Below are 9,410 nucleotides of genomic sequence, written 5' to 3'. Positions count from 1 at the left end.
GATTCTGTGTTTAGGAAAACATTTCAGGGGACCCAGAGAGAGAATATGTGAACAGATACAGCAGAAAGGTAATTGGAAATAACAAGTACGGTGACAACAAATGAACCCCCAAACCACCTAGGTGACAATCACAGCCTTCCAGAAGGGCAGGTCCACAACAACCTGACGTGGTCCCAGAATCAGAGGGTGTGTTATGGAAGCAGCAGGACAGCCAACGAGCACAGGTAACCTAGACTGGAGCCACAGTCCTCCACTCACCATCGGGGACTTACCTTCCTGCAGGTACTCCCCCCTGTGCACCATGGGAAACAACACTCCCTCCAGTGGGATGGCGTGTGCCTTGCCTGACACCTGTCCGGGCACCGTGACAATGAGTCCTGCTCCGTGGGGGTAACACAGAAATCAGCTTCACTACAGGAAGACAATCTTCCAGGTGTCACGCCGCCAGTGCACTAGAGCTCCGTGTTCACCTCAGAGTCCTAACACGTGTTGTCATCGCAAAGGGCCCGTCTGCAAACTAGACGGAGAGGAAGCGGAGGTGAGCAAAGGCAGCCAAGGAAAGTGAGAGGTGACAGTCCAGCAGGAGGCAGACAGAAACGCCTAACAAGCCGGGATGAGAATGACAGAACAGCGTAAGCTGGGCCATTTTCGAGCATGGGCAGTAGACCTGCATTAAATAACAAATCATGAGAACCTTGAGTTGTTAAAAGTTCAACCAATCCATTGAAGAATATATATATACACATATATGTTACACCTTGAGCAATATTACCATTACAAACAGGAAAACGGTTCGAGGTGAAAGTTACAGGTGTCTGACTTAGTATTGGGGTGCCTCTTTCCTTGACTTGGCTGGATAAACAGAACTTCCCCTTCCTCCCCCCCAAAAAATAAAATTGAAGTCTTGTTGCCTCTCACTGAGGTGTTATTTTCATAGAAGAAAAGCAATGGATATGACGAAAGGGAAGCAGGTGAGTGGGGACTTAGGGCTTGTCCTCCCATTGATAAAAAAGATAAAATCCGTTACATTTGGCACCTGACCGGTGCCGCCTGGAAAGCTCAATCTTCCTGGCCCTTCTTGGCGGCACCCAGCGCGCCAGGACTCCTGCCCAGCAGCATGTACTCCAGCCGCTTGCAGTGCTCGCGGAGCTGCTTCTCCCGGGGCAGCAGGAAGGTGAGGACCTTGTTGCGCACCACGCCGCGATCCTCCTCCTCCCTCAGCCGCTGCTTCACCCGAGCCGCCTGCTCCTCCTGTTGCGCCAGCGCCCCGTTCATCTCGCAGAAGGCGTCTTCCAGGTACCGAATGGACTTCAGCGCCTCCTTCTTAAAGTCCTCCAGCTCCCGCTGCACCCCAGCCACCTTCTGCTGCAGGATCTCCATTTCGGCCGGCGGTGGGAGCCAAGACTGGGAGAGGGAGAAGTCTCCAGACTGGAGGCCAGTCTCCACCATTTTCTTCCCTTGTAAGGTATTCACTTTCATGAGAATGGACCCAGCCTGATAGAGGGGTTCCATCTTCTCTCTTCTCCGTTGGATAAAGAAGCCAAGAGACCAACCAGGTCAGTGAATTTGGGGGGGCTAGAAACACAATTACTTGGAGTGAAGAAATCCTCCACATTGTGACATCAGCGCCACTCCAGCCAACCAGGAAGAAAGCCACAATCCATTCATTTGCATATGGCAGGCAGGCTCCCTGGTTGGCTACCTAGAGCTTTGTCTCATCAACTCATCACCTTTCCAGAAGCAGAGCCCAGGCTCTCATTTAACCTGACGAATGAAGTCTCAGAGCAGGGCAGTAGACTGGCCAGAGCAAGGCAGGCCAGGCAGAGCTCACTGGCTGCCACTCCTGGGTGGTTTCCCGCATGGGCAAGGGGCCCAGAAGTTCCCCCAATGGCCTGTGGGCTTCTGTATCTCCCCAGTAAAATGAGTACATTGAAAGAGATGATGTCTAATCCCACTTCTAGCTCTAAAATGCTAAAAGAGTGATTTCTGATTCCAACTTCATATTGCTATAACGATGCCAGAACTGTAGATCATCTTAGCTGTGAGAAATGTGCTTAGGTTTTGATGTATGCTCCAGCGCAGTGGCTGATCCGGTATGGACAGGATAACAGTGAGTCCCTCCGATGTATTTAGTAAGTACCGAGTCTTCACACTATACTAGGACCAGAGAGCACATGTGAGCGACCGTGCACAGTCCCCAACCGACCTGAACACTGACAGATATGAGGAAAAGCATCCAGAAGAGTGGATCTTGCATTTTTTGCCTGAGTTTGTAAACAAAGGTAATGGATCTCGCAAATCTACACTTGGTGTAGTCACAAACACACCTCTGTCTCGTAGATCTCAATCTCTTGCCCAGACTTTTCCTGGGCTCCAAATCTAAACTCCCCAACAGCCTCACATCCAATCCATTAAAGCCGAACTGCTTATCCCATCACCTCAACTGGTTCCCATTGCACGGCGTTGCTGTGGGATTAATGACCTGGACTTGGAGCAGCACACACCTCAGGGCTACAAGAGGAACCTGGTGCTGTGGTTTGAATATCTGTTCCCTCTCAAAGTCATGTGAAAATTTAATTGCCATTGTGCCAATATTAAGAAATGGGGTCTTTGGGAACCAGCAGCTAGCGTAATGGCTATGTCGCTGGACTCCCATGTAGTGGTCCATGGTTCGCGTCCTGGACCCAGTGGCTTAAAACTCACGCCGGGCGTGTGTGCGTGCGTGCCCAAGATCCTGAGAGGAGAACAGAGGAGAAGGGATTGCGGCGTGACCATCCCCCGGTGTGGGGGGGGTGATTTCTTGCTTTCTGTCTCTCTGTCTTTCTCTGTCTACCGAGCGCATGCGCCCTATAGTGAAAAAAACTCTCAAAAAAAAAAAAGAAAGAAAAGAAAAAAGAAATGGGGTCTTTAAGATGTGATTAGGTGGTCAGCCATCTTTCAATTGTGTTCGCAGCCGCCGCTGTGCCGCTGTCGCTCTCCAACACCAGCGCCGCCTCTAGCTCGCCGAGCTCCAGCCAAAGAAGGGGTAAGTGAGGAGGTCTCTTTGCCATGGCTCCTACAAAGCAGACAGCCCACAAATCCATCCGGTGGTAAAGCACCCGGCTACAAAAGCCGCTCACAAGAGTGCGCCCTCTACTGGAGGGGTGAAGAAACCTCATCGTTACAGGCCCGGTACGGTGGCACTCCGTGAAATTAGACGTTATCAGAAGTCCACTGAACTTCTGATACGCAAACTTCCTTTCCAGCGTCTGGTGGAAGAAATTGCTCAGGATTTTAAAACAGATCTGCACTTCCAGAGCGCAGCTATTGGTGCTTTCTTTGCAGGAGGCAAGTGAGGCCTACTTGGTTGGCCTTTTCGAAGACACCAACCTGTGTGCTATTCATGCCAAACGTGTAACAATAATGCCAAAAGACATCCAGCCAGCACGCCGCATACATGGAGAACGTGCTTAAGAATCCACTATGATGGGAAACATTTCATTCTCAAAAAAAAAATTTTTTTTCTCTTCTTCCTGTTATTGGTAGTTCTGAACGTTAGATTTTTTTTTTCCATGGGGTCAAAAGGTACCTAAGTATATGATTGCAAGTGGAAAATAGGGGACAGAAATCGGGTATTGGCAGTTTTTCCATTTTCATTTGTGTGTGGATTTTTAATATAAATGCGGGGATGTAAAGCATTAATGCAAGTCAAAATGTTTTGGTGAACAAGTTTCAGCAGTTCAACTTTATAACGATTATAAATAAACCTGTTAAAATTTTCTGGACAATGCCAGCATTTGGATTTTTTTAAAACAAGTAAATTTCTTATTGACTGAAAAAAAAAAAAAAAAAGATGTGATTAGGTCATGCAGATTCTGCCCTCCTGGATAAATTAGTGCCCTTATCTTGGGAGTGGGTTCCCTATAAAATAATAGGTTCAGCTCCCTTTTGTCTCTTCCTTGCCCTCTGTTTGCCCACCCCACCACCCATCACGTGTTGACTTTTGCCACGGTATGACACAGCAAGAGGACCCTCGCCAGATGCTAGCACCTTCATCTTGAATCTTCTCAGCCTCCAGAACTATAAGGAAATAAATTTCTTTCTTTATATAATAAATTATGCAGTCTCAGGTATTTTCTTATAGCAGCACAGAATGAACTAAGACATCTGAGATCATTCTAGACCTCTCATGTCAAAGTGGCTCTAAATCCCATTATATCTGTCATCTCTGAGCACACCAGCCTCAAACCACCTGGATTAGAGGCCCAGAGTCCCCGTTCCACTACTTATAAACTATGTTCTTTGGCGGATTACCTCATCTCCTAAGCCTTGGTTTCTGTTTTTCTTTTCTTTTTTTTTTTTCTGGTTTTTGTCACAGAATACATGCAGTCACCAGAGAGAGACAGAGATAGGAAAAGAGAAATCACCTCCCAGGGCGGTTGGCCATACCACAATCCTTTCTCCTCTTAGGGTTTGGGCATACATACTTATGTAGTCGACATGATTTTCAAGCTGTCAGGTCTGGGTATCCAACCATAGTCAGCCATGTGGGAGCCCAGTGCCTTAACCACTGTGCCACCAGCTGGCCCCCTGAGTCTCAGATTCTTTATAAAGTAAGAATGCTAATTCAGTGGTGTGCAGCTCTCTGGAAGAGGGGGAAAAAAAAAAAAAAAACAATGCTCTGATTTATACCTGTTGCCAATTTCCATGGTGTAAATACTCTTACCATAGCCAATTTCAAGCTACCAGCATGATGTCGCTGGGAACAGACACACATCAGCTCTCATGAACCTGTGCCAGCCCACTCTAGAACCACAGGGCCTACAATGAGGGCCTTCTCTGAGATGCAGATGAACCTACCTAGTGTGCCTTGAAAAGTAAGCATCAGTGAGGGCATTTTGCAGAGAGGCTCATGGCTAAACTAAGGTGGAATTTTGAATCACAAGATGGAAAAAGCAACTCCAATTATTGACACAGAAGGTTTGGTGGAAAGAACACTGTTCTGAGTCAGGAGACCCGGAGTCTGTAATCACTGTGTTCCCGGATCAGTCAGCTCTTCTCTCCGAGCCTGTTCCCTCTGCTGCAGTATGAAAAGGTGGGAGGCAGCTTCTGCCAAGGCACTTACTGCCTTCTTCCTCTTTGACTTTATCCTTCCAGGCCCCAGATGGCACAGTAGTCTACGAGGACAGGGACTGTGCATTTCTTACCCTGTGTACCCTCAAGTGCCCTGCACATAATGGCACTCAGATAACTAGATGGAATAGAATTTATGTGCAAAGGTGGCTCTCAAATCCCAGGCATCGCCAGCTTTCCTGCTAACGCCCCGGCACTGCCAGCTTGCCTTCTGACATGATGACACCTACTGGTCTTAGCAGAAACAACAGCCTCCGATTCCCCTACCTAAGAGCCAGATGTGGATTAGAGAGATGATGTAAATAGCACGTATGGTGTGTTTAATTGAGGGGAGGGGAATGTGTGTCAGGCACATAGTAGGCTTCCAATAGCTATTTCTCAAATCCATAAAAGAAAGACCGTGTCTCTGTCATCTAGCTTGTGCCATTCTCTCTCTCTCTCTTCTCTCTGTCTCTCTTTCTCTGCCTCTGTTTCTGTCTCACACAGGGAATAGTTGGAAGTCACAACCAGAGCTAGGAAAGAAAAGTAGCAAAAGTCGCAAAGAAATAGCGATTTTTTCAGTTATCCTGGTGCTTTTTAATGAGGCCTTTGGTTTGCGTCTCAGAACCAGAGGGGACAGTATTTCTACCTGAACCACAGCAGAGGCTGAGAATAAGCGAGCACTGTTGGCAGAAGGCCCCAGGCTAGGAAGGTAAGAAGGCCAATCTATTTGTCTCCTTCAGGATATCAATAGAAGGAAATTCTAACATCTTCTGGCAAGGCATCTCTGGGCCTTGGACCGCCCCATTCCTGGCTGTTTCAGCACTCACAGCCTTCACGGGTCTCAGGATAATGGGGGGACAGGAGGGCCTGCACAGAAACTGCACAGAAATCCAGGTCTCAGACTCTACCTGAAGGGGGGAGACTTGGCACTGGGCATATTTGAATATTCCCAGGGAGGACACCTCTGGGTGTGAGCACCACTCCTGCCTGCCCATGACTTGCAAATGGAAACCCATCGTCTCCCCAGCACCCCACCATGTGTCTTTACTATTAAAATCAGCTTTGATCAGTTTTAGGATCAGGAAGGACATGCATACACTCCTTCTTCATGTACAGTTTATAAAGTAAAGAAAACCCTCAAGAGCTAGAAGCTCCTTATGTCCTATTAGTTCAAATTGCATCCCTGGCATTTCATTTTTTTTTTCTCTCTCTCCTTCTTTCTTTTTCTTTCTTTCTTTCTTCCTCTTTTTTCCTTTCTCCTTTCTTCCTTTTTTAAATTTGCTAGAGGGTGCATACACTCACTAGAGAAAGAGAGAGGGAGAGAAAGCGAAAACACAGTCCATGAGGAGACGGTCATGCTGCGATCCCGTCTCCTCCATTTCTCCTTTTGGAATTTTGGACATGCATTCACATGTGCCAAGCATGTTTTTCAAGTTCAATTGTGCAGTTGGCTAGGTGGGATCCAGTTGCCTTAACCACCATTCCCCTGGCTAGCCCCAAAGACTAACTGTGGTAGAAGTAGGATCGGAATTCATGGCTCAAAGAAACTGGATCCGTAATCCAGGGCCTTAGACTGCTCAATCACACTACCAGATCATCCCTGGCATTTTGAACCAATCACTAGCTGAGGGGTGGAGCTCCTGCCAGGGCCCAGGCCAATCACAGTTCTCTTCCTGGGACTGGTAGGGCCTCCTGGAGTACAGACCTCCCAAGACCAGAACTAAATTGGAGTTCTGTTCTCAAGCGAGAAAGGAAGTGGATAGGCAACCAACAATCTTATCCAAAGACTAATTTTTTTTTTTAAAGAGATTTTTGCTATAGGACAGAAATCGCCCCTTCAGGGGGGATAGCCAAGCCACACTCCTCCTCCTCCATTCTCTTCTTGGGATTCTGAGCTCACACGCACATACGTGTCCAGCATGAGTTCCAAGCTGCCAGGTCCAGGACTCAAATCAAGGTCAACTGCGTGGGAGTCCAGTGCCTTAACCACTACACCACTTGCTGGACCCAAGAATAAATTTTAAGAGCAGATTCAGTGAAAGGTGCATGCTTAATTTCCCCAAACTGCTACTATTAGCTGTCGGACAGAATTGGGGAACTGTCTTCTAGAAGTTCCTTAAAATTAGTCTGTCTTGGGGGTTAGCAGATGGTGTGGTTAAGGTGCTGGACTCCCACATGGCTGACCATGGTTTGAACCCTGGACTTAGCAGCTTGAAAATCATGCTTGGCATGCATGTGCCCAAAATCCTGAGAGGAGACTGGAGGAGAAGGGATGGCAGCATGGCCATCCCCCTACTGGGTGATTTCTCACTTAACCTTGCTCCGTCTCTCTCCGGCAAACACACATGCCCTATGGCAAAAACATAAATAAGTAAATAAATAAATAAGCCTGTTTCTCCACACCCATATCCCTAATGGGAAAAAAATTACAGGAAAAAAAAATAAGCAGAATTTAAAGCAATCTGTCACAAATCCCAGAGCGCATGTGATTAGACATTTCTAATCCAGAGAAAGGACAGCTGTTGGCCCTGTTCTTCCACCCTCTTTGCAGAATCCCCTGGTCCTGTGCTTCCCGTGAGGCTGCAGTGGCTTGAGCAAGGATGCTGCCACACAGCCAACATCTTCCCAGATGTGCCATGAACATCTTGCCTTCTATGCACCACCCATCCACCCTTCCACCCATCCACCCTTCCACCCACCCACCCTTCCACCCACCCATCCACCCTTCCACCCAGCCACCCTTCCACCCACCCACCCACCTTTCTACCCAGCCACCCTTCCACCCATCCATCCATCCTTTCACCCATCCACCCTTCCACTCCGCCATTTGCTCAATGACATTAATTGAGTTACCTACCCTGTACACACTGCATTAGGCAGTGGGAGTCAAGAGAGTGACCAAGACAAGAAAGTCCTGCTCTCAAGCTACTCATATTTAATGGAAGGAGACAATGGACAATAAGCCATACACAAATAAGATGACAGGCTAGTGCTAAGCCCCTGAAGGGAATAAGCAAGGCAAGGTGATGGAGAGCCTTTGGGCTGGGGTAGGCTCAGGGAGAGCCTTTGTGAGGCAGGGACAGGGAGGTAAGACAAGCAGGATGAGAAAACCTAGGGATAATGTTAGAGGAAGACCCACAGGTGGAGAACCCCAGGGCAGGACCGGGCTTGGGGAACCTCAAGGAGGCTCTGTGGCTAGAGGAAAAGGTAAAGGGGAAATGGGGGGGTCACAGAGCAGGACTAGGCAACATCCCAGCTGTGGGGAGGAGGGAAGGGTATCCCCAGTGTTTGCTGTGCACGATTCCCACCTCTGCACTGGTATTCCAGTCCGGGGAATGGGGTCAAGGCTGGGATGGGGAATCAGGACCAAGAATAAAACTGGATGCTGTTCACCATGATTAATTAACCCAGTGCCAGGGCCCCAAGGCACAGTGCTAAAAATACCTGCTTCCCTCTGAGATGCGGCAGCTGCCACCCGGCAACTTCTGCCCATGCCATTTGTCACAATTTGACACTGCTAAGGAGTGTCCATGGGGCTGTGTGTCTGCAAGAATCTGACTCATCCGTAGCCCAGCAGCCAGCTGGTCCTTCGACACTGTCCAAGGCACTTTCCTACCTAACTTGTCTCCCGACCCCAGCACCGCCTTAGTGCCCTGCCACCTGGCCCCCCTGCTGGGTTCATCTCTCCTCCTGGAACTCACGCAGACCTGCCTCCAGAGTTGGGAGCCAAAGCATTTTCGAGAGCAGGAGTGCATGGTCGGATGCCGTGTTGTCTCACACCACTGCAACCCTGCAACTCGGATTGGAGCCATCCATCAGAGGCCCTGCCAGCCCAGGGCGGCCCTTTAATTAAAATATGTAAAACATCCTGGTGGGAGTGGATCTGAAGACACTGGAGCGACTCTGAACTGGCCCTTCTCCAGCCTAGGAGGACTGGGGCTGCGCCAGGAAGTCCCTCCTATCCAGGACAGGAGTGTCGATATCTGATAGGTACTGTCCACCAGGCACAGAACTTAGCCTGGGCAAAAACATCTGCACCAAAGAGAGCGACTGGTCGGGCCACAAGCCTACAGGGTGACCCCAGGAGCATGCTGGGAAGGGTCTAGCATCACCTCAGTTGCCAGTCTCGGGAGCTGGCACGTTTTATCCCATTCTCAGCATTAATTTTCTAACCCACTGTGAACCCGATACCTGCACATCCACATCAGTCAGCTCTTTGGCAAAGCCATTTCCGTTTCCCAGGCTAATGAGCTCCCATGTTTACTCTTTGCTTTGACTCTGCTTTCCAGGTTGACAGGCAGCGTGGAGGAGGCTGC

General features: G+C 48.8%; 1 protein-coding gene and 1 long non-coding RNA gene across 2 annotated transcripts; one reads left to right on the top strand and one right to left on the bottom strand.

Moving 5' to 3' along the window:
• Positions 1–814: 814 nt before the first annotated feature.
• On the bottom strand, positions 815–1,586 carry CCDC182 (coiled-coil domain containing 182). Its single transcript, XM_006154662.1, has one exon. It carries the CDS (start codon positions 1,510–1,512, stop codon positions 1,060–1,062), a length of 453 nt encoding a protein of 150 aa, XP_006154724.1. The 5' UTR covers positions 1,513–1,586; the 3' UTR covers positions 815–1,059.
• Positions 1,587–1,836: 250 nt separating this feature from the next.
• Positions 1,837–3,508, top strand: LOC114008920 (uncharacterized). The gene is made up of 2 exons (XR_003550402.1): positions 1,837–2,282; positions 2,954–3,508. It is a non-coding gene; the product is annotated as an uncharacterized LOC114008920 (long non-coding RNA).
• Positions 3,509–9,410: the final 5,902 nt, after the last annotated feature.

Source organism: Tupaia chinensis, unplaced genomic scaffold (genome assembly GCF_000334495.1).
Source record: "Tupaia chinensis unplaced genomic scaffold, TupChi_1.0 Scaffold000416_1, whole genome shotgun sequence".
NCBI lineage: Eukaryota > Metazoa > Chordata > Mammalia > Scandentia > Tupaiidae > Tupaia > Tupaia belangeri.
Note: the sequence above shows the minus strand (reverse complement) of the source record. Positions and strands in the feature narration are given on the sequence as shown.

Coding starts and splice junctions, on each gene's coding strand:
- CCDC182 (XM_006154662.1), bottom strand. CDS start 1,512: ATGGAACCCCTCTATCAGGCTGGGTCCATTCTCATGAAAGTGAATACC.